The sequence below is a fragment of the Macaca fascicularis genome, chromosome 14, assembly GCF_037993035.2.
Source record: "Macaca fascicularis isolate 582-1 chromosome 14, T2T-MFA8v1.1".
Lineage (NCBI taxonomy): Eukaryota > Metazoa > Chordata > Mammalia > Primates > Cercopithecidae > Macaca > Macaca fascicularis.
In genome coordinates, this window is record NC_088388.1 from 58,979,931 (window position 1) to 59,006,406 (window position 26,476).

The following is a 26,476-nucleotide window of genomic DNA, read 5'->3' on the forward strand; positions in this document are numbered from 1 at the left end:
AGGACCTTCTAAGGACATCATGAAAACCATAAACATTAACTTAAGATTGGTATATTTTATTATACAACTATTTTTAAATGAATGGTTAAAGAACACATATATGTAAAATATAAGTAACAAATAAAAAACTACAACATCACAGAGCTTTTAAAACTCAACAATATGAAGACTTCTCAATGGAAAGGATGGAAAAAGAAATTTTAATAAGCAATTCATAAGAGAAATTCAAATATCCAAAAAGATACCTATATAAAGAATGTTCATCCTCACTTACAATCAGAGAAATGTAAAACAAGTAATTACTGTTTCTTTCTCATCGTTTTAGCAAAGATGAAATAGATTGAAATCACCCACTATATATATATTTTTTATTATACTTAAAGTTCTAGGGTACATGTGTACAACATGCAGGTGTGTTACATATGTATACATGGGCCATGTTGGTGTGCTGTACCCATCAACTCGTCAGCACCCATCAACTCGTCATTTACATCAGGTATAACTCCAATGCCATCCCTCCCCGCTCCCCACTCCACACAATAGGCCCCGGTGTGTGATGTTCCCCTTCCCATGTCCAAGTGATCTCATTGTTCAGTTCCCACCTATGAGTGAGAACATGCAGTGTTTGGTTTTCTGTTCTTGCGATAGTTTGCTGAGAATGATGGTTTCCAGCTGCACCCATGTCCCTACAAAGGACACAAACTCATCCTTTTTTATGGCTGCATAGTATTCCATGGTGTATATGTGCCACATTTACTTAATTCAGTCTGTCACTGATGGACAATTGGGTTGATTCCAAGTCTTTGCTATTGTGAATAGTGCCGCAATGAACATACGTGTGCATGTGTCTTTATAGCAGCATGATTTATAATCCTTTGGGTATATACCCAGTAATGGGATGGCTGGGTCATATGGTACTTCTAGATCCTTGAGGAATCGCCATAGTGTTTTCCGTAATGGTTGAACTAGTTTACAATCCCACCAACAGTATGAACGTGTTCCTATTTCTCCACATCCTCTCCAGCACCTGTTGTTTCCTGACTTTTTATTGATTGCCATTCTAACTGGTGTGAGATGGTATCTCATTGTGGTTTTGATTTGCATTTCTCTGATGGCCAGTGATGTTGAGCATTTTTTCATGTGTCTGTTGGCTGTATGCATGTCTTCTTTTGAGAACTGTCTGTTCATATCCTTTGCCCACTTTTGGATGGGGTTGTTTGTTTTTTTCTTGTAAATTTGTTTGAGTTCTTTGTAGGTTCTGGATATTAGCCCTTTGTCAGATGAGTAGATTGCAAAAATTTTCTCCCATTCTGTAGGTGGCCTGTTCACTCTGTTGGGAGTTTCTTTTGCTGTGGAGAAGCTCTTTAGTTTAATTAGATCCCATTTGTCAATTTTGGCTTTTGTTGCCATTGCTTTTGGTGTTTTAGACATGAAGTCCTTGCCCATGCGTATGTCCTGAATGGTATTACCTAGGTTTTCTTCTAGGATTTTTATGGTTTTAGGTCTAACATTTAAGTCTCTAATCCATCTTGAATTAGTTTTCGTATAAGGAGTAAGGAAAGGATCCAGTTTCAGCTTTCTACTTATGGCTAGCCAATTTTCCCAGCACCATTTATTAAATAGGGAATCCTTTCCCCATTTCTTGTTTCTCTCAGGTTTGTCAAAGATCAGATAGCTGTAGATGTGTGGTATTATTTCTGAGGACTCTGTTCTGTTCCATTGGTCTATATCTGTGTTTTGGTACCAGTACCATGCTGTTTTGGTTACTGTAGCCTTGTAGTATAGTTTGAAGTCAGGTAGCGTGATGCCTACTGTTTTGTTCTTTTGACTTAGGATTGTCTTGGCAATGCAGGCTCTTTTTTGGTTCCATATGAACTTTAAAGCAGTTTTTTCCAATTCTGTGAAGAAACTCATTGGTAGCTTGATGGGGATGGCACTGAATCTATAAATTACCTTGGGCAGTATGGCCATTTTCACGATATTGATTCTTCCTAACCATGAGCATGGTATGTTCTTCCATTTGTTTGTATCCTCTTTTATTTCACTGAGCAGTGGTTTGTAGTTCTCCTTGAAGAGGTCCTTTACATCCCTTGTAAGTTGGATTCCTAGGTATTCTATTCTCTTTGAAGTTATTGTGAATGGAAGTTCTTTCATGATTTGGCTCTCTGTTTGTCTCTTACTTGTGTATAAGAATTCTTGTGATTTTTGCACATTGATTTTATATCCTGAGACTTTTCTGAAGTTGCTTATCAGCTTAAGGAGATTTTGAGCTGAGACGATGGGGTTTTCTAAATATACAATCATGTCATCTGCAAACAGGGACAATTTGACTTCCTCTTTTTGTAACTGAATACCCTTTATTTCTTTCTCTTGCCTGATTGCCCTAGCCAGAACTTCAAACACTATGTTGAATAGGAGTGGTGAGAGAGGGCATCCCTGTCTTGTGCTAGTTTTCAAAGGGAATGCTTCCAGTTTTTGCCCATTCAGTATGATATTGGCTGTGGGTTTGTCATAAATAGCTCTGATTATTTTGAGATGTGTTCCATCAATACCAAATTATTGAGAGTTTTTAGCATGAAGGGCTGTTGAATTTTGTCAAAGGCCTTTTCTGCATCTATTGAGATAATCATGTGGCTTTTGTCTTTGGTTATGTTTATATGCTGGATTACGTTTATGGATTTTCATATGTTAAACCAGCCTTGCGTCGCAGGGATGAAGCCCACTTGATCATGGTGGATAAGCTTTTTGATGTGCTGCTGGATTCGGTTTGCCACTATTTTATTGAGGATTTTTGCATTGAGGTTCATCAGGGATATGGGTCTAAAATTCTCTTTTTTTGTTGTGTCTCTGTCAGGCTTTGATATCAGGATGATGTTGGCCTCATAAAATCAGTTAGGGAGGATTCCCTCTTTTTCTATTGATTGGAATAGTTTCAGGAGGAATGGTACCAGCTTCTCCTTATACCTCTGGTAGAATTCAGCTGTGAATTCATGTGGTCCTGGACTTTTTTTGGTTGGTGGGCTATTAATTATCACCTCAATTTCAGAGCCTGCTATTGGTCTATTCAGGGATTCAACTTCTTCCTGGTTTAGTTTTGGGAGAGTGTAAGTGTCCAGGAAATTATCCATTTCTTGTAGGTTTTCTAGTTTATTTGCGTAGAGGTGTCTATAGTATTCGCTGATGGTAGTTTATATTTCTGTGGGGTTGGTGGTGATATCCCCTTTACCATTTTTTATTGCGTCTCTTTGATTCTTCTCTCTTTTCTCCTTTATTAGTCTTGCTAGCAGTCTATCAATTTTGTTGATCTTTTCAAAAAACCAGCTCCTGGATTCGTTGATTTTTTGGAAGGTTTTTTGTGTCTCTATCTCCATCAGTTCTGCTGTGATCTTAGTTATTTCTAGCCTTCTGGTAGCTTTTGAATGTGTTTGCTCTTGCTTCTCTAGTTCTTTTAATTGTGATGTTAGGGTGTCAATTTTAGATCTTTCCTGCTTTCTCTTGTGAGCATTTAGTGTTATAAATTTCCCTCTACACACTGCTTTAAATGTGTCCCAGAGATTCTGGTATGTTGTATCTTTGTTCTCATTGGTTTCAAAGAACATCTTTATTTTATCACATGACAGGATCAAGTTCACACATAACAATATTAACCTTAAATATAAATGGACTAAAAGGTCCAATTAAAAGATGCAGATTGGCAAATTGGATAAAGAGTCAAGACCCATCAGTTTGCTGTATTCAGGAGACCCATCTCACATGCAGAGACACACATAGGCTCAAAATAAAGGGATGGAGGAAGACCTACCAAGCAAATGGAAAACAAAAGCAGGGGTTGCAATCCTAGTCTCTGATAAAACAGACTTTAAACCATCAAAGATCAAAAGAGACAAAGAAGGCCATTACATAATGGCAAAGGGATGAATTCAACAGGAAGAACTAACTATCCTAAATATATATGCACCCAATACAGGAGCACCCAGATTCATAAAGCAAGTCCTTAGAGACTTACAAAGAGACTTAGACTCCCATACAATAATAATGGGAGACTTCAACACCCCACTATCAACATTAGACAGATCAACGAGACAGAAAGTTAACAAGGATATCCAGGAATTGAACTCATCTCTGCCCCAAGAGGACCTAATAGACATCTACAGAACTCTCCACCCCAAATCAACAGAATATACATTTTTCTCAGCACTACATTGCACTTATTCCAAAATTGACCACATAGTTGGAAGTAAAGCACTCCTCAGCAAATGTACAAGAACAGAAATTATAACAAATTGTCTCTCAGACCACAGTGCAATCAAACTAGAACTCAGGACTAAGAAACTCAATCAAAACCACTCAACTACATGGAAACTGAACAACCTGCATCTGAATGACTACTGGGTACATAACGATATGAAGGCAGAAATAAAGATGTTCTTTGTAATCACCCACTGTATTTTTGACAGTAGAACAGATATGAAAAATGTCGGCATGTACATTTATAAAATCTCCCTACAAGCCAATTTGAACAGATTTAAAAATTATAAAATGAACTTACACTTTTTCCTAAACAGCTCAAGTTTTAGGACTTTATATTTTGGAAATAAGTATAGTTATGCCCAAAGCTTTGTTTCAGAGGATACTCATACACGGAATTATTTCCAGACTAAATCAACCCACAGTCAAATAATAGGTGTTGTGTTAAATAAATGATAGTTTTCCTATATAATAGAACCTATACATATAGAGAAGTGGGTACGAGGGCAGATGTCTTAGTCACACATACCTGGTTGAATCTTTGTTCCCCATTTCCTAGCTCTGTGACTTTAGACAATTTAACTCCGTTTGTCTGTTTTCCTAATTTATAAAATGAATATAAAACCACAACTTCATACCATAGATGTAAAGACTAAATTAAGAACTTAGTGGAAAATTTGCATTATGCCTGGAAACTAAAGAAATGACTGCAACATTAATGGTTATTATTATGATGATAATATGATAAATTTATGTCATTAAAAATTTAGGTAGGAGTGTATTTTCCATGGAAAGATGTTTGACATACTGTTGAAATTAAAAAGTAGGTTACAAAATTGCATGTATGAGTATGATTTATATATATGGTGCCTGTGTGTGTGTGTATGACTGTGAGTGTGAGTGTGTAGAGAAAGAGAATGAGAGCATGTGTGCAAGAGATGACTCTGTTAAAAAAATACCTTTACCACATTAATAATTCTTAACACACAATAAAAATTTAGAATTCAGGTAGAGTATATAGAGAATGGTTATCTATATCTCAAAGACAGGATATGTGTGTATATGTGGATTGGGAAGAATGTAGCTTAATCTGAAAACAGGAAAGTAGTCAAATAAATCAAAAGGACTAACTAAGATGAAATGTAGTCTCATTCATATTCCAAGGAAGACCATGGATAATTATACTTTCACACTCTGCAGATTTCATGTAACTTTGTAAACTTTCCTAATTAATTCAACAAATGTATCTCTTTATCTAATGCAGAGAGAAAATGAAGAAGAAAAAATAACGGGTAAAAATAGAATAAAGAGAATAGACTTTAGAAGAAATCAGGGAGGGGAAGCTGAACACAGAAGTGAGGAATTCAGAGATGTAGAGAGAAGACAGAAAGAGGAAAGGGAGTACAGGAAGAGATATGGAAGGCAGGTTGTTTTCCCAAACTGAAAGGACAAGCAATGCATCTGTTATCTCTCTGAGGCCCTAACAACATTTTAATTAGTATATCCTTCAGATATCTTCTCTTAAGAGTCTCACACAGGCACAGAGTTGCACACAAGGGAATTCTTCCTTGACACACACACACACACACATCCCAAGCCACATGGACTTTCTCTCAGCTTTACAAACTTAGTATCTCATAGAACATGCAGATATTCAAGATACGCTCACACAATTATTTTATATTCTTTTTATGCATCCCCTTGGCTATCAAATCTTCCACATAATAAACAGTATCAGAGGAGGTACTTAGCCAACTGGATACTGACCAAGTCTGAGTCATGTGGGAACTTATTCTGACTTGTACGGGAAGCATATTTGCATATTGAGTGTATGTGATGGCACCTGTAGTGGGTATCCTTACCCATGCTGGGAGGGCAGCACTGATTGTAATTGGACCTACTCTCTTCTATGTGCCTTAGATCACCAGGGGATTGGAGCCAGCAGTGCCAGCATTCTTACAACAGTGTATTCATGCAATCTTGGTTCTTTCATATCTCTTAGACCCAGAGCATGACCAAGCTCTTGATGAAGCTTCTCAAAGCATGATTCCTAGTGTCCTTCCAGCTCTTTGCCTATTTAGTGGGCCATCCACTAGGGAAGATGGTGGAACAAATGCAAACTGAGGGAGGCAATGAAGACCCAAGGGCTGACAACAAAGGGCAGGGGAGAATCAGGCAGAGGTACTTTTCAATAGTAAGAGGAAAGTAATGTAGGAGGGTACAGCCTATATGATCTCTCTGAAAACAGTCTTATCCATGAAGGAGAAGATCTGGAGGAGGGTTTTTAGGCTGGGATTCTGGAGGAGAAGAGTGGGAATTGAATTGTCTCTGGGAATCTAGCAAGGGAAAAATCGATGTGTAAGAGAGAAAATAACAAAGTTCACCTTCCCATTACCTTGCCTGCTTCCAACCCCCAATCAGTATTGCAGAATCCTACAGTTTGAGGCCTATCAGTGGCTTCTTCTCTCTCACCTGAGGGCAGAGACAAAACAGAAACAGCACTGTGAGGTCACTGGTGAAGGAACCAAGGGTCTGCAGATCCACACTTCAAGGACATTCACCTGTTTGAGGTTGCCTCCTGAGCAGTTCCTCCCAAGGCCTGTACTAGAGTGATCCTAGGAGTCTGACTTCATTCCAAGCCTTTTTACTTTACTCAAGGTACAAATTCTAATTTACCTAGGTTCCACTTCTGAATAATGTATTTTCCTTTGAGAAAATAATTAAAAGTGAGGTCCTGAGAATTATGGCAACAGGGAATTCCCTGGAGCTTTTAAAACCCTCAACTTTATTACTTTTTTCTATCCTCTGAGACACTCTGGGGCACTTTGCCTTATGTTCAAAACCACAGACTAAAGTTTCTAAATCATACTTACCCTTCTTCCAAACCTTACACCATTGTCATTAAAAATGGCATCAATAGATATATTCTCAGGGGTTCATTAGTTTTCAAACTTGTGTCTTTGTTTACATGGTAATTAAATAAAAATGAAAATGAGCAGGTATTGGATCACCTGTATGCTGACTTTCTAATTGAATAATACAACTTGATTTCAGGCCTTGTGCTTTCATTTTAGTTCATGATTATTTGAGTGCTATGTGACCACCTTACATAGTGGAGTATAATTTGGTTAGCACTGTCCTAATATCAACATGACAATGAAGGCTTTAAATGTGTTGTAATACAGTTGCATGCTTTTACTGGACATAAAGTTAGAGCTTTTTTTTTGAGGGGATAATTCACATTAAAGGACAGTTTTGTAGAATGAGACTTCAGTTTGTTAAACCATTAAATCAAGAACTTGTTTTGGCCCCATCAAAATGGAATTATTCCTATAATTCTCTCTAGCTAATGATAACATTCAAAACAAAGGCAAATTTTATATCTAAATAGTACATCCATATCCTCTAAAGCAGAGGGTCCCCAATCCATGGGCCATGGACTGGTTCCAATTCCTGGCCTGTTAGGAACTGGGCTGCACAGCAGGAGTTAAGCAAGCAAAGCTTCATCTGTATTCACAGCTACTCCCCATCTCTCACATAACCACCTGAGCTCGGGCTCTTGTCAGATGAGTGGCGACATTAGATTCTCATAGAAGTGCGAACCCTATTGTGAGCTGCACATGTGAGGGATCTAGGTTGCATGCTCCTTATGAGAATCTAATGCCTAATGCTCTGTCACTGTCTCCCATCACCCCCAGATGGGATTGTCTAGTTGCAGGAAAACAACCTCAGGGCTCCCACTGATTCTACATTATGGTGAGTTGTATAATTATTTAATTATATTTTACAATGTAATAATAATATAAAGTACACAACAAATAAAATGCGCTTGAGTCATCCTGAAATCATCCCCACCAGGTCATTGTGGAAAAATTGCTTTTCACAAAACCAGTCCCTGGTGCCAAAAAGGTTGGGGACCACTGCTCTAAAGGGCAAAAGATGTAAGAGGAAAATGGTGGAAGACTTGAGTTAGATGGTAGTATAGCCATGTGAGGTTCAAAACAATGGTCTGAAGTTGATCTCTCAATCATATTTCAAATGGCAATTTCGTTTCAGCAAAACATCACTCATCATATTAAGTACATGTTATTAATTTGAATCTTATTGTTTTATTGGTTTTGTAGCTTGGCTCCTACATTATTTGCAGCTTATTTTTGGTTTCATAGCATATATAAACCTAACTCATTAAAATAATTGAACTATATTCCATAATATTACCCAAGTGTCTATTAATCCATATTAATGGACACTTGTGTTATGATGTGGTTTAGCTGTTTTGTCCCTTCCATATCATATGTTGAAATGTTATCCCCAATATTGGAGATGGGGCCTAATGGGAGATGTTTGAGTCATGGAGGCTGATTACTCATGAATAGGTTGGTGCCCTCCTACCCATAATGAGTGAGTTCTCACTCTGAGTTGACGTTGCCTCCCCACTCTCTCTTGCTCCTCATTTCACTTTATGACATGCTTTCTCCCTCTTCTGCCTGGAGTGGAAGCTTTCTGAGGCCCTTACCAGTAGCAGATAGATGCTGGTGCCCTGCTTCCTATACAGCCTGCAGAACCATGAGCCAAAACAAATTTATTTTCTTTGTAAATTACCCACCCTCAGGTATTCCTTTATAGCAATGTAAATGGACTAATAAAGGTTATTTTTAATCTTTAGACATTACAACAGTGCCACAGTGAAAGTCTTTAAATATGCATGCTTGTGCCCTGGTCAGATACACATGAAGGAAAAGTTTCTTGAGGCTTGATTTCTGGGTCTAAAGATTTATTTCTTTTAAATATCAGTAGATATTGCCAACTTCCCTATTAAAATGTTGCATTAATTTACACTCCCATCAAATACATTTTCTATTTAGTTATATCTTTACTAACATTTGATATCTTCAAACTCTTTAATTTCACTAATTTGTTAGGTAAAAATGGCATCTCATTGCTAAATTTTTATGTGATACTTTATACTTGAGGATGCATATAATATTCTATGTTTGTTGGTCATTTTCATTTCTGTTTTCTGTGAAGTGACTTGTTATTTCCTTTGTTCGTTTTTTTAAAAATTAGGCTGTTCAGCTTTCTTTTACTGCTTTGAAAAACCCTTGAATAACATGAAAAAAATAGCCCTTTGATTTTGCCTTGGAAGTAAGTTGTTTAGTATTTTTCCAGTTGACTTTCTGCATGTATTTTTGCATCACATGTATATTTTATAATTTAAGTAAATCAAGAAGTCTTTACCCTTCTGATTTTTTTTGGTTAATATTTGAAAGGCTTCTGTTTTTAAAAGTTAGGCTGTTTAAAAACCGCCCATTTTTTTCTTCTGAGATTTTCCTAGCTTACTTACATATATGGCTTCATTTACCTCTTTATACATCTAAAATTTATTTTGATGTAATAAGTAAGATAGGAATCCACCTTAGATGTTTTCGTAAAATGCTCTCTTAGTACCAGTTATGGAAAAATGTCCCAGTGATTTTAAATGTGTTTTATACAAGATACTAAACTTCTGCTGGATTCAGTCTGTTTTTGTTTCCTGTAGTCTGTTCCTTTTCTGACTTTATATTTCCATACAAATACCATGCAATCTTAATTATCTTCTTTGTTGTTGTTGTTGTTATTTGATTATCAGATGCAGAGGAATGAGTGAATAATATTCCTCAGTATATGACACATTGCTGTGCATTCAAAGTCATTTCAAAGCCCCTCTCTTGTTATTTATTTATTTACTGGGTTTTTTTGCTTAATTTATACCCAAACTTGATTCCCGCTGACCCTGTAACCATTCTAAGGTATGCAATACTTTTATTTTGTTTTTGAAAAATGACATTTTTGTGCCTGTATTCTTAATTTACATAAATGATATTTTGCTATATGCCTCTTTGTTTCTCACTTTTCCACCTACCTCTGTCTTTAAAAAGATCATTCAAGTTCCATGTGTGTATGTAATATCTTTCTAACTGCTGTGGGATCTTCTTTGGTATACATCTGTCACACTTTCATTCATCTTCTCTCCCGGTGAGTAAAGTAATATCCAAATTACACAACACCTCCGCAACACAAACAACAGAACACTAAACATTTCAGGAGTGTACACATATATCTGCAACCAATGTTTTGGGTTCTATCTTTAACAATAGTGACTATAACAGAATAAGCAAGTATAAGGTGACCAAGTAATTGCCAGATTCCTTCCCGGGGGGCTGCACTTCTCTACATCTTTCCTAACTGTAAATGAGTGTTATATTCTACTTTTTTATCAACATTTTACAGTATTTGACTTCTGAATATCTGCATGCCTATTAGATATGTCTTTGTTGCTCTAATTTGCATACCTTTGATTACTAATGAATTTGAGTATTGCTTTATATTCTTGTAGCTCAATGAAGTTACTTTTTAATAAATACGCTTTTTATTACCTCTGCTCTTTTTTTCTTTTGGAGATTTCTTCCTCTTTTGTTGGTTTTTAGAAGTTTATTGTGAATTCCTGATATTAGATTTTTACTTCTTTTTGGTTTTAAACAGTGAAAATATCTCATCGATTCTCTCATCTTTTAGTTTTGTCTATGATGTCCTTCATTGAAGACAATACCAGATTTTTATGAAACCAAATTTATCAAAATTTTTATTATGGTTTGTGCTTTAGAAGCTCCTCACTCTAGGTCAGAAAGATGTTCTATGTTTTATTCAATTGTGCCATTGTTCTCTTGTAACTTTTAGATATTTAATTCATTTAGAGTTTACCTTCTATCATGTTAGGTAGGAGTCCAGCTTTATTTTTATCTATGTAGTAAACCCACTTTATTAACATTACTTAGTAAACTATTTTCCCTTCTCTGATGATTTTTGGACTTAACTTCATTGTATATTCGATTTCCACATGGGTCTATCTATGAGGTCTTCATTCTCTTCTGTTTGTTTATTAGTCTTTTATTTTTTGCAACAGTGCCACCTGGCTTTTATTTTTTGGCTCAATGACTTGTCTTCAGTATCTGGTAGAAAATCCTACACCACTCTTCTTAATATTGTTAGTAACTAATTGTGGATTGTTATTTCTCCACATAAAATTGAAAGTAAATATATTGAGCTACTAAAAAAATCCAACTGGAATTGTAATTGATATTGCACTAAGTTAATAGGTCAATTTGGGGAGAAATAATATATGTACAATATTACATCATCTGATCCAAGAGAGGAAATATCTCTTTATTACTCAAATTACCTTCTATGTTCTTTACTACAACTATTTTTTCCCAAGGAGTTTTTGTATATTTTTGGGGGTATTTATCTGATATTTTATATATATATATGTATGTATATGTTCTGGGGTACATGTGTAGAACGTGCAGTTTTGTTACATAGGTGTACATGTGCCATGGTGGTTTGCTGTACCCATCAGCCTGTCACCTACATTAGGTATTTCTTCTAATGCTATCCCTCCCCTAGCCCCCCAACCCCAACAGACCCTGGTGTGTGATGTTCCCCTCCCTGTGTCCATGTGTTCTCATTGATCTCAGGGACGTGGATGAAGCTGGAACCCATCATTCTCAGCAAACTAACACAAGAACAGAAAACCAAACACTGCAGGTTTTGTGTATTCTTAAATGGTTTCTACATACTTTGTATTTTTTGTTGCTGTTGTGAATTGTACCCTATTTTAAACATTATATTTTCTAACTGGTCATTGCTAGTAGAGAAATTTGCTATTTTTTTTAATTGAGCTCCTATCTAGGAAACTTACAAATCTTTCTTATTACTTCTAACATTTTCTCATGTATGTTTTTTGTTTTTCTTTCTTCTAGTTCGATAATCATATGATTGTATGTAATATAGTTTATTCTCTTCTTACACTTCTTAAATCTTTTTCTTTTTTCATGATGTTTTTAATGATGTCAGTACTATACTAAAGAGTAATGGTGATAGCAGTATAATTGTTACTCCTAATCTTAGAGACCACACCTATAATTTTTTTTATTAAATATGACATGTTATGAGGTTTTCATGTATAGCCAACCCAGATAAGCTATTTTTGTTATATTCTTAATTTACAAAGAATAAAAATAAATGAGGCCGGGCGTGGTGGCTCACGCCTGTAATCCCAGCACTTTGGGAGGCCAAGGCGGTTGGATCACGAGGGCAGGAGATTGATACCATCCTGGCTAACACAGCGAAACCCCATCTCTACTAAAAAAATACAAAAAATTAGCCGGGTGTGGTGACAGGCGCCTGTAGTCCCAGCTACTCGGGAGGCTGAGGCAAGCGAATGGCATGAACCAGGGAGGCGGAGCTTGCAGTGAGCCAGGATCAAGCCACTGCACTCCAGCCTGGGTGACAGAGCAAGACTCCGTCTCAAAATAATAATAATAATAAATGAGTGTTTATGTTTTAGCAAATGTCTTTCCTACATCACTTAGATTATTATCTGACTTTCATCCTTCAGTATAATTCATGAATTTCTTTGTAGGGTTTCTGATATTGAGATATATTTGAATCCAAGACATAAACCATATTTTATCATAGTGTTTTATTTTTTTAAAAAAGTGTAGATTCAATTAGCTCTACTTTTAGTTAAGATTTTTGTACTTATTCATAAGTAAAATGAATCTATATTTTACTTTACTTATTGACACTATTATGTAGTTTTGTACTACTCAAGATTACATGTGCCTTGTCAAATAAGACAGGAAGAATTAACTCCTTTTTCCTACTTTTTAGGGAAAATACATAAAGAAAGTAATGAACTGTTTCATGAAAGTCTGGTAGAACTCAATTATAAAACTACTCAGACCTGGACTATATTAGGGGAGGTCTTTGCCGTTTTATTTTCAGTGATATTTGTCATTTCAAGTTATCATTCAGTTGTATCAATTATTTTGTAGATTATTTTGCATTTTATATCTTTCTGTGAATTTACTTACTTCCTGTATTTTAAAATTTATTGCCATGTAGTTGTTTGTAATAGGCTTTCACTTAATGAAATCTTCTCTGTAGTTATTTTTAAATACTCTATTTTTTTGTGTGTTTTCTCCTTTTAAAAATTATTTCAACTAAAAATGGTGGCTTTTGTTTTTATCCTAAAATAATGTATTATAAGAGAAAAACGTTATTCCACATAGTCTGCAAGAAAGGCAAGTTTGATTTGTCTTACTTGAGAAATTAACAAAATCTTCATTTCACTTTTATTATGCATTTTATTTTTATTTTTATTTATTTATTTTTTTGAGACAGAGTCTCACTCTGTCACCCAGGCTGGAGTGCAGTGGTGCAATCTCAGCTCATTGCAACCTCTGCCTCCTGGGTTGAAGTGATTCTCCTGCCTCAGCCTCCCAAGTAGCTGGGATTACGGGTGAATGCCACCATGAGCAGCTAATTTTTGTATTTTTAGTAGAGATGGGGTTCACCATGTTACCCAGGCTGGTCTTGAATCCCTGACCTCAGGTGATCTGCCAATAAGTTTGGTCCCTAACATTGTTATTATTTTGTGTGTTTCTTATAACACAAAGCTTTCCTACTTGGTTTCAGCTGTCTTTTTCTTAATTAAATACTAAGTTGATTGCTATAGACATTTGACTGTTTTCCAGAATTCAGATGTTTATTCTGATAGTATTTTTAATGGCCTTTTCCTTTTTTGGCATTTCTTTGGAGGAATGATAACCCATTGGAGTCCCCTACTTCACTATTTTCACTTTTAAAAGTGATTTGACAGACTTTTGACTTAGTAATCTTCACAAAGAACAAGTTTGAGATGTTGTTAATATTATTTTTATTTTGTTATCTATTTGGTTTATTTATCCTTTTATATTTATTATTTCCCTGATTGTGCCTTTGAATTTACTCTGCTATATTTTCCCCAACCCCAAACCCCAGCAACTTGAATTAAATGTTTAACTCCGTTTTTCTCTTTACTCTGTTTTTTAATGAGGTATTACTTATATAAAATAATATGCACCAGTCTTAAGTATAGCTCAAGAACTGTTAACATATGTAATGTATGTAACTATTACATAAATCAGAATGTAGAACACTCACAGCACATCAAAAGACTCCCAGTTAACTCTAAGTCATCACTCCCTCAAAGGTAACCATTATTTGGAATTTTAAAAATATAAGTTAGTTTTGCCTGTTCTTGAGCTTCAAATAACTGGAGTCATACAGTGTATACTTCTTTGTGTGCCTGGCTTCTTTACTAAAACATCACTGTGTGAGATTCATCTATATGGTTATTTGTAGCAGTAGTTCATTTATTTAAACTATTTGATAGTATTCCACTGCATGACTGTACCAAAATTTATCTTTTCTATTGCCCATATAAATGTATAGTTTCCAGTGTAAGATATTATGAATACAGCTGTTATAAACATCTTTGTATACATTGTTGGTGGATATAAACATTCATCTCTATTAGGTATATGTTCAGGAGTGGAATTACTGAGTCATAGAGAAGGCATGTTTAGCTCTGTATTCAGATACTTTCAAATGGAATTTTAAAATTGACTCTATGAATTTATGCTCCCATAAGCAATGTAAATTGCTCCACATCCTCAGTCATTTTATCATTTTTGATTAGGATTAGTGGAATTTCATTATGGTTTTAGTTTATGTGCCCTGGGGGCTAATTATGTTGTGTACCTTTTCATGTGCTTATTAGTTATTTTTATTTCCTGTATTGAAAGTGCTTGTTCAAGTCTTCTGCCCATTTTAAAAAACTGGAAATTTCCAACTTTTATTATTCATTTTTAGTAGTTCATTATATTCTGGGCATCACACCAATCTCTTACTGTCATGTTCTTAAAATAATATGTATGTAAATACAGACAAATGATAAAGAAAATGTGACGGCCGGGCGCGGTGGCTCACGCCTGTAATCCCAGCACTTTGGGAGGCCGAGGCGGGCGGATCACAAGGTCAGGAGATCGAGACCACGGTGAAACCCCGTCTCTACTAAAAATACAAAAAATTAGCCGGGCGCGGTTGTGGGCGCCTGTAGTCCCAGCTACTCGGGAGGCTGAGGCAGGAGAATGGCGTGAACCCGGGAGGCGGAGCTTGCAGTGAGCCGAGATCGCGCCACTGCACTCCAGCCTGGGCGACAGAGCGAGACTCCGTCTCAAAAAAAAAAAAAAAAAAAAAAGAAAATGTGACAAAATAATAATGGGAGAATCTCAGTAAGGGAGGTATGAGAGTCTTTGTACTATTTTAACTTCTCTGAAAATTTAAAATTATTTTAAAATACAAAATTATAAAATAACAAAAGTTTACCAAATATAAAATTTACACATGTATTTTGATGAACTTTCCTTAGTAACTTTAAAAATGAGTGGACAGAAAAATCAGTAAAGATATGAAGATTTTTAACCATCCAATCGACAAACTTTACCTGATAGAATATTCTATTCAGTCATGTTTTGTGAGAGCTGGTCCATGTTCAGTTGGCATTTTGTCTTAGGTTAGTCACTCAGGAGCTGCAGCTGAAAGAGTGGGGTTTCTGCCAGAGGCTCTCTTCTTTTCAGACCCTGATCTCCACTGCCTCCACTCATGCCCAACCCAGCTTCAAGTACTCTTTGGAGGAATTTTAAAAAGCTAATCAGAGTACTTGAAGGTTTTTCAGCCTCTCATCTTTCTGGGCAGTTTAGGATTCATTTATGTACAATAGATTTCCTGAACAATGTCAAAATATGATATCTGCCAAAACTCAGATACCTATTTATAATCTCCATCCCCTAGCCCTGGTTATAATAGTTAGAGATAGTATTTATTGAGCTCTTATTACATGAATACATTATGTTAATCACATTCATCTAATTATCATTATCTAAGTCACGTCACATTCATACTCTACAAATGATGAACTTTCTCAAAATTATAGGTGTATGAAGTAGACTTAAGTTGCAACCTAGTATTTTTTCCTCCAGAAACCAAATACTTAATTGCAACAATACAATGCTTCCCCAAAGAGAAAACATGTAAGAATTCATGATGGGACCTGTTAACAGAGATGTGACTGCTAACTGCATGTTATTTTCTGCCTTCCTTCTAACCATCTGGGAACCTTCTGAGAGGAAGTACAGCTCAAGATTCCCCCTAATGATTCAGAATTCTCCTGAGCACTTCACTTGCTCCAGAGACTGCTTCTAGTATCCCTGCTGTTCATCTCATTTAGATTAAACTATTGTTGCACAATATACCATGAAGTCCATGTTAAAACCTTTGATGGAGCAGAAGGACATGGGAGATGTGGGGATTCTTCCTGCCTTGTTCTTAACTTTGGAGATTCCACTGAGCCCTTTGCCTTTATGAAAAAAAATCCCTGCTGTCTGTGCTATGCCCATGCTGCCACCAGTGCACCTGAAGCACTTTCCCATCACTAGTGGAGTGTCTTTATTGGCTTTCGTATGCCAATCTGATCTTTTTTTCTCCATCATATGACAAAATATTGGTAAGACTATTAGAAGGAGGAGAAGATAAGGCATGAGATGAACAAAGAAGGGATAACCGGAGATATATTGGGAGTGAATTGGTTTTAACATTGTCATAGATATGGTTTTTAAAATTCAACTAGTTTAATCCAAATAATCTGATTCATAGAGCGAAATCTCCCGTAATAGATTTAACAAGGTTTTATTCCATAGTGGATCTACCTTATCAAACCACAATTACAATGTGAAATTACCCGAGAAGAAGAATCCTAACGCTCACCTCATGCAGATAAAAGCAGAACTTTCATGGAGTCAGTATTGTTCCTTTGGGTAGTGTGCTCATGCCTTGTTGAACTTGATTTGGAAGAAAGTAAATAGGTATGAATGATGAGGAATAGAGGATTTAAGTATGAAGGATCTTGGAATCAGAAGGGAAATTTAGTAGTTTTCTCTTGGTTCCTTAGGGGTTCACTCAGTCTCCTCTTCCTAAAATTCACATCAGGTTAGATAATGCATTTTTCTGTGACCCTGTCTTCCTTTTCCATATCCAGTGGCATATTTTATTTTTATAGAAATGAACTCACACATTTATGTTAAATCTAGAAAAAAGGTAAAATGAAATGACAGAAAGGTTGACGTGAACATGATTTTCTTATAGGAGTTTCTTGAACCTGGGATTCAATGTCACCTGGAGGAACATTTTGTCCTCTACATTTGCATGGAAGAATAACATTTTTAAAGAAAAATCAGAAGAGATTGAGGTACTGCCTTCTAGTGCATAATCCCAGGGTCAGTGAAAACTCCTAGCATCTGACAAGTCATAAATCACACTCATCTCTTCCTTACATTCCCCTCTCTGTCTCTCTTGCTACTTTGACTTAGGTCAAATCAGTTCAAGAAACGTGTTGGACACTTATACCATGACTGCTCTTATTTTCGGTGAATAAAGCTGATTCAGATGTGATCTCTGCCCTTGACTATCTTACAGTCACAGAAAAAGACAAATAATTTTAATATAATTTGTTAAGAGCTGTGAAGGAGGTAAGTACAAGATGCTATAGGTATACTTGTGCATCTAAGATAGACTAGTTGTTTATGAGTGTGTGTATAGGTGTGTTTATGTCCATGTGTATTGGGGGTAGGAATAGGGAAAGTTTGTGGAATTGTTTCTGGAGTATATTGTTCCTAGGCAGAATCTTAAAAAATTCATCTGGTTATGGTTAGAAGCCAGATGAAGAAGGGATAGAAATCATAGCGATATCCTGTAGCTTCACTTTCATTAAATTAACCACTGACTGTAGTCGTCACTTTAAATTTTGTGAAAGATGCTTAGTTTTATGCTCAATATCTTCTTTTGTCAAAATTGAGAAAGATTATTTGTCTATCATTTAATTTTCCTTGAGATTTAGACACATTATTGATACAGTTGTAATCAATTTCTAAAAAAATAAAATTCTACTCTAAGAGTGAAAATTGTGGCAGAAAGAGGACTGAGTCTAAAGATCCTGAGCTGAACTAAATCCTGGAGTCTCTAAGAACTAACCAGGTAGTACCTGCCATCAGATGGATGGAAATTCAAAAAGGTAGCAATGTTTAAATTACTTATATTCTTAAAATTTATTTTTATAGCAGCTGTTTTGATAATACATTATTTTTCTCTTTAGAAGCAATTCTTTATTAATTTGATGTGATAGATTATATAGATTACTTAAACCAATATTGACTGAATCTATGATATTCCAAGAACCACTCTAGGCACTGGGGATGAAACAATTTGCCCCCCCCCCCACCGGAATTCTTTAGTGTTAGGAACTGGGTTTTCAGTCTGTATCCCCAGTCTTTAGCATATGCTTGGTATACAGTATGTACTCAAAAAATAAGATTGATTGAATATTCAAAGTATGATGAGTGACCAAGGAAAGTAATGATACCTTGATTTAGTGGGCATGTCTCTGAGTAGAGGGACCATGCTGAGCAAAAAACTGTGGAGTGTAAAAATGCAGTGTTTGCAAGTTAGTTGGTATGGGATAAGACTGGAAAGATTGCCTGCAGATAGATAAGGGAGGGTGGAATTCATCTATATTCAGTGTGGGGTCATAAGTAATCATCAAGCAGAAATGTAATTGTTCATAATTATGTTTTATTTATCAATTATTGAATGAGTTGATTTCCCTTGAAATAAAGATAGGCACTTCTATAACTGCTAGGCACTACAGTTTTTAGATATTGGCAGCATCTATCAAAAGTAAAGATATGCCTACGCTTATATCTTCTGTCTTGGATAAAGCTCGTATCTGGCAATTTGAATGTTGGTTGTTTACCTTACAGATATATTGGTAGCAGTGAAAAATAATATATGTATAGGAATGTTCATAACATAATTGTTTGTGGTAGCATAAATTGGCCCCAATATTATTGTTCATCAATAAGAGAATAGTTAACTAAGTTTTGGTCTAACTATAGTGTGGAATATAATGCAATCAACTATAATCAATTAACTATAGTGTGGAATATAAAGCAAGACATAGGTATAGCTATATATATCAGTCAAGAAGTGTCTCCAAGATAATAGCGATTGTTGGGACAATTAAGTCACTAAATCATATGTTAATTACAAAAGTGTACATACTCATGTACATACACACATGCATATTTGAATTAATAGACATCTGGAAAGATGTATACAACTTGTGATCTATGGTTACTAATGGAAAGGGTAGCGGGCTTGAGGGTGTTTGGAAAGAGATTTACTATTACCATACATTTGGGTGATGCGTGTTGGACATACCACACAACTTACCATTTAAAGTGTATAATTCAATGGCTTTTAGAATATTCACAAAGTTGTGCAACCATCACCACAGTCAATTTTAGAACTTTTTCATCACTCCAAAAAGAAATCATGCATTCCTTAGTCACCATCATCCAGTCCTCCTATACCCCCAGCCCTAGGCAACAACCAATCTACTTTCTTTCTCTGTAGATTTGCCTGTTCTTGACATTTAATATAAATGGAATCATGCAATATGTCATCCTTTGTGACTACTTTTTCCACTTACCATAACATTTTAAAGGTTTATTCATGTTGTACCATGCTCAATCCTTTATATGGATATATCACCTTTATTCTTTTTGAGATGGGGTCTCTCTCTGTCATACAGGCTGAAGTGCAGTGGTGTGATCTCAGCTTACTACAACCTCTGCCTACCCTGTTCAAACGATTCTCCCGTCTCAGCCTCCCAACTAGTTGGGACTACAGGCATGCGCCATGATGCCCAGCTAATTTTTGTATTTTTAGTAGAGACAGGGTTTCACCATATTGACCAGGCTGGCCTCGAACTCCTGACCTTAAGTGATCCACCTGCCTCAGTCTGTCAATGTACTGGGATTACAGGCATGAGCCACCACGCCCAGCTGATATATCACCTTTTCTTTATACATTCAAAGACATTTCACTTTTTGTCTTTGGATCACTGTACTTTCTGACTATATGAATAATGTTGCCATAAACATTAATGTATAAGTTTTTGTGTGCAACATATGCTTTCAGTTCTCTTGGGTATATACCTACTGGTGGGATGGTTGATTCATATGGTAACCTGCTAGCCATCCTAGTAAGTGAAAAGTTGTATGCTATTGTGGTTTGGGTTTGCATTTCCTTTATGGCTAATGACATTCAGCATATTTTCATGTGCCTACTGGCCATTTGCATACCTCCTCTGGAAACAATGTCTATTTAGATTCTTTGCCCAGTTATTAATTATATTATTGGCCTTTTTATTACCAAGTTATGTTTCTTATATATTCTAAATATAAGTCCCTTATCAGATATATAATTTGCAAAATTTTTCTACCATTCTGTGGGTTGTCTTTTCACTACCCTTAATGATGTCTTTTGAAACACAAACATTTTTCATTTTGATGATGTCCAATTTATCAATTTTTTTCTTTTGTTCTGAAAAATGTATATTTGGTGTATATTTAAAATACAATTAAACAAACAAAATGTTAAAATTAAGTGACTTATCTTCAAAACTGAGAAGGAATATTGAGTTCCTCTTAGGGATTAGGTAAGAGGCTTTTATCCTTTCAAAGATTTTAGAGTTTGGTGGTACTGGTTTTTATTTTACAATTGAATCAACATCCACACCTCCATCTACCTGATATAACAGTAATATTGTGTAACCATTACGTTTATATGATTAGATATGAGACTGTTTTTGTTTTGACAGATTTTCCTAGATGTGTAAAAGAGAATAACATAAAGAATAAAGAAAATGTATATTTTGAGTTAAAAAAAGAATCTTTTAAATAATTAACTAATCAGTACATTGTAAAGTAAAACAGTAAGGTGAAATTGTTTTCAGGATTCTTCCTCTGGTGTTAAAATAAAAGTGGAGAAGAGAAGCGACATTAGGCCACAGATTTCCCAGATTGGTTGTTAGTGGTAACTTTGGCCCAGGACAACTAAATTCCTGTCTGGAGAAAAGATGTTGTAGGAGAAATCCCAAGAAGTGAGGAAAGTAGTGTAGAGTCCATGGCTAACCAGTAGTAGGTAAAGGTGGAAGGGTTATAAATTGGATTTTATCATATAGGTGATACATGTTGGACTAAACTGTTTGCTTAAGGCCTTCTGCCTACAAAGTGAGCAAGGAGCAATGCTAAAAACCTAAAGCACCAAACAGTTAAGTGGAAGTACAAAGGGACCTTCCTCCCAATGCCAAATTCCAACTTTAGTCTGAAGACCAATTATGAATTGAAATCTTTCATTTCTTTGACTCACAGACCAATCCAGATGCTGAGACTCTGTTACGAGATTATGTAGGGTGTAATTATGTCTTTTTTTTTTTTTTTTTTTTTTTTTAAAGAAAACTCCTGGGGATTCCTGTAACCCAAGGGAGTTCTTCAACTTGGAGTAAAATGTTACTTTTTTATTTTTATTTTCCCCTAACTGAAAGTTGATGTTTCCTTCCAATTTGAATGCAAGTAACCAACCCACACCAATATTGGAAGTATCCATGACTTTGTCAGCAGTAGTAATTATAATAATTTTTATATTGTATTGCAGTTGTTAAAGAGATCTCCAAATATTTAAGCTCATCATTATTTTGAAATGAAGATGGTTGTTAGACCCACCACTACATTTCAGAACTTTAGTGTATTAATAAAGAAGCACATATATTGCTGTTTACAAATCTGTTTTCTAAAATTATTTCGATAACTATATTTTGATATAACTGGTTTCCTTGGTAATCCTATACATTTTATGTGATGCATTTAAAACATTATTCTGAGATACTTTCACCAGACGGTTAAAGGATTGATAGCCCAACCCGTACATAGGATCTTAAACTTTATACTTTAAAGTAAATTTATTTCCCTTTTTTTTGGAACAGCTCCACAAAATTGTATTATTATTTCCAAATTATTTTAAATCTCTCTAGGGATATTGGCAAACCTTCTAAACAGCTCTGCTTAACTATGTGATCAAATTACTATCTATTTAATGAATTAATGGTCATTTATGGAATGAAGTTCTTTGCTATGTCTTATAAAAGGCACAGAGGTGAAAAGACATGGAAACTGTTTTAAAAGGAAATTTTAATTTTGGGGGGTAGTGGACAGATAATGCATATAATTTTTAGCAGAGAGAGCTGGGGAGTAGTGCTGTTTGGGCTGAGTATGAAACTAGCTACGCTGGTGGCTTAAAATGAAAATTCTGTTTTGATGGTGTGTTTGTTATATTGGAAGTTCATTCACAGTTGAGACTGAACAGAACTCAAGCTGAGGCTTCAGATAGGATTCCCAAGGGTAACCTGAGTTACCCTTTGGTTTCCCAGCTCCTACAAAGCAGGTTAGTTTCTTAAATAAAACATACCAGGACTTTGGCTCTTTCTGATTTCTTATACCCTCGTGTCTGTCCTTTCAGGTAAAATACAACAGAAATCTATATAATCATAAGTGGGGAAGAGGAGATGTGATAAGAGCACTTAAGACTCAGGGGTTTTAGTTAAGAACAAACAGAAATTAAATGGCATGACTTTATAGATGAATTTAGTCTGTATTTAATATTGTGCTGTTAAAAGTGTGTTATTCGGAGTAAGAAAAATAATTTTAAAAGTCTACCCTATTCTTGCCAGATGACACCAACAATGAATGCAACATCTTTTAAAGTTTGTTTTACAACAGTGAAAATGTTCCAATGAAAGAAACATGATCCTCTTATGGAGGGGGTTCTTGAAATTTTCAGTAGCAATTGGGGCAATTCCTAAGCCTTCACCTCTGAATTATATAATTTTAGAGGTATGCATGTCTATGGTTAGCACATAGTGACTTCTTACTGAAAAGGACAACAAACTATGAGACAGATAAATCAGACACAAGTGACAGAATTCCTCCTTCTGGGACTCTCTGATGGGCCATACACCCAGCAGCTGCTATTGATCTTATTCTTGGGTGTCTACCTGGTCACTCTGCTTGGAAATCTGCTTCTTATGTCCCTTGTTCCTGTTGACTCCCGACTTCACACACCCATGTATTTTTTTTCTCTGCAACTTGTCTCTGGCTGACCTCTGTTTCTCTACCAACATAGTTCCTCAGACACTAGTGCACCTGCTTTCCAGGAAGAAGTTCATTTCATTCACATGTTGCACAGCTCAACTTCTCTTTTTCCTCATTTTTGGGTGTACACGGTGTGCCCTTCTGGCAGTGATGTCCTATGATCGCTATGTGGCAATCTGCAATCCTCTGCATTACCCTAGCATCATGACCTGGAAAGTGTGTGTCCAGCTGGCAACAGGATCATGGACCAGTGGCATTCTGGTGTCTGTGGTAGACACCACCTTCACACTGAGGCTACCCTACCGAGGTAGTAACAACATTGCTCATTTCTTTTGTGAAGCCCCTGCACTATTGATCTTGGCATCCACAGACACCCACACATCGGAGATGGCCATTTTTCTTATGGGGGTTGTGATTCTCCTCATACCCATTTTTCTGATTCTGGTATCCTATGGCCATATCATAGTAACTGCGGTCAAGATGAAGTCAACTGTGGGGAGTCTCAAGGCGTTTTCTACCTGTGGCTCCCACCTCACGGTGGTCATACTTTTTTATGGATCAGCAATTATCACTTACATGACACCCAAGTCTTCCAAACAGCAGGAAAAATTGGTGTCTGTTTTCTATGCAATGGTGACTCCCATGCTTAATCCCCTCATCTACAGCCTGAGAAACAAGGATGTGAAGGGAGCTCTGAGGAAATTAACCACAAGGTATTTCCCATGCAGGCTTGGAATCTCACACTGACAATGAGCTCAGAGACCCTTTTGGCTTCCTAATTCAAAGACTTGCTGGGAAGACATGGAATCAACCCAGGTGGATTGGATTTTTAAACTGTACATTGGCACACTTGGTTTCTCAAGTCGCCCACTCGGCCCCCTTCCAAGTTATACTTTCCTTCTTTTTTCTCCTTTCCTTTTCCTTCCTTACTGTTCTAAAGCTTTTTAATAAACTTTCACTCCTGCTCTGAAAACAAAAGTACATATATACCTTGGAATACTATGCAGTCGTGAAATAGAATGAAATCATGTCATTCACAGAAACATAGATGTGGCTTGAAACCATTATCCTAAGTGAACTAGTACAAAAACAGAAAACCAAATACTTCATGTTCTCACTCATAAGTAGGAACTAAACGTTGGGTACATATGAAGACAAAGGTGGGAACAATAGACACTGGGGACTACTAGATTATGGGAGGGAGGGGGAAGCGTTAAAAAAACTACCTATTACCCACTCACTACCTGGGTAATGGATTCATTTGTACTCCAAATCTCAGCATCACGCAATATACTTCTGTAACAAACCTGCATGTATACCCCCGCCTTTAAAATAAAAGTTGAAAAGAAGAAAAAAAATGCACATTAGATCTCAAATTTTCACACCAATATGAAAATAGAATATAAACCATGTCATTAATAATTTTATATGGATGGTGTGACAATAAAATAATATTTTGATATATTGGATAAAATAAAATTATATTATTAAAGAAGTCTTGCTAGGTAGCCCTCTTTTTTGTGAAACTAAAATATGGTAAGACTTAACGTGATGGATATGGTAATTACCCTGATTTGATTACTATACAATGTTTCCATGCATTGAAACATCACACTGTATTCCCAAACTATGTATAATTGTCATGTCAATTGTAAAATAAAAATTAATAAATAAATAGTAAGATTCTTATTCTTGGGCCTTATCCATAGACACACCCTCTATCCTTTATCCCGCGTTTCTTTCATAGAAGGAGAAGGACAATAATTCATGCAGCAATCAGAAGGAGATACACTTCCTTCTGGTTGGTCCTTTGACACCTAAGGGTTAAGAAATCCCCTGATAAACCCACACATTTTATAAGCCTTGTAAAATCTAACTTTTTAATAATGCTGTGTATTATCACCTGTCTATTTCCGATCTTACTCCAAGTCCTTTATCTTTTGGTACTTCTGAATCTCTCTGCATCATCAAATGATCAATAAATTAACAGGTATTACTGAATCACTTACTATGAGCTAGTTGCTACATGTGTGTTAGCATGTGTACCTATATGTGTGCTTAACATGGTTAATGAAGAGCATGGGTACAATGAAGCAGAATATATGAGCTCTGCTGTCCTTCTCACACTCTTTTAGAAACATAAGGATCATATTTATCAGGATACATCTTCATAAAGATGAATACAGGAGTTGTGGAAACCAGCAAGAAATAGTGAAATATTCCAAGAATAATGACATATGGCAAGAGTGAGAAGTTGTAACTAATACTAAGCCTGAATGACCAAGAGGAGGGAACTAGAACCTGGAGAGGGTAGTGATATACTAAGGGCACAAGATAGGAACTGTGGACTTAGGCTATATGAAGGCAAGGAAGCCATGGGAAGAAATATTTCTCAAGCCCATTTTCCACCCACCTTCCGATCCCCTGCTATTGTATTCCAATTAGAAGCCAGGGAACAATGAGCCTTTTGGTATAATTCATAAAAGACATCAAACATTCTGAAGCACATAGCAAGCTAAAAAGGATAGAAGGTAGATCTGGAAAGGTCAACTGGTGAAGTACACCCCTTTTGCCCTCAGCATCCCCTTCTTCTTTCAGTGATTAATTCATATTCCTAATACAGGGAACACATAAAGTTCCATTAAGAACTTTATCATAGCAGCATGATATCAAGTAGTTCACATTTCTACTTGATACATAAAAGAATAGCTCCTGTCATGATTATTCATGTAAGAAAGTTGAAAGAGGAAGAGCAAAAGAAGCAAATAATTAGCAGAAAACATAGCTACTGTAGCTCCTAATCCTGCCCCAGACATAAATTGATAATTATAGCTTGTTCTTTCCCTACCCTTTCATGGATTTCTTATTTTCTGCCTTAAGCTCAGCTTGCTGGAGTTTTTTTAACAGGTGTGGCAACCTAAAACTTCTTACCTGTAATATTTGAGTTACTGATGATTCTGTGTGTGTGTGTGTGTGTGTGTGTAACTTTTAGTTTCAGGGGTATATGTGCAGGTTTATTATATAGGTAAATTGCATGTCACGAGGGTTTGGTGTACAGATTATTTCATCACCCAGGTAATAAGTATAATACCTGATAGGCAGTTTGTTTTATACTCACCCTTCTCTTACCCTCAACTCTTCAATAGGCCACAGTATCTGTTGTTCTATTATTTCTATCCTTGTGTACTCAATATTTAGCTCCAACGTATAAGTGAGAACATACAGTATTTGATTTTCTGTTCCTGTGTTAAGATAGG

The 26,476-nt window shown here is 36.0% G+C and overlaps 1 protein-coding gene across 1 annotated transcript; it reads left to right on the forward strand.

Annotated features, from left to right (window-relative positions):
* The first annotated feature begins 19,744 nt into the window (after nt 1-19,744).
* Nucleotides 19,745-24,894, forward strand: OR2D2 (olfactory receptor family 2 subfamily D member 2). Its single transcript, XM_015435323.4, is given in 2 exon segments — nt 19,745-23,197; nt 23,199-24,894. Coding segments are annotated over 2 exon segments (948 nt in total). The 5' UTR covers nt 19,745-23,017; the 3' UTR covers nt 23,967-24,894.
* The last annotated feature ends 1,582 nt before the right edge of the window (nt 24,895-26,476 follow it).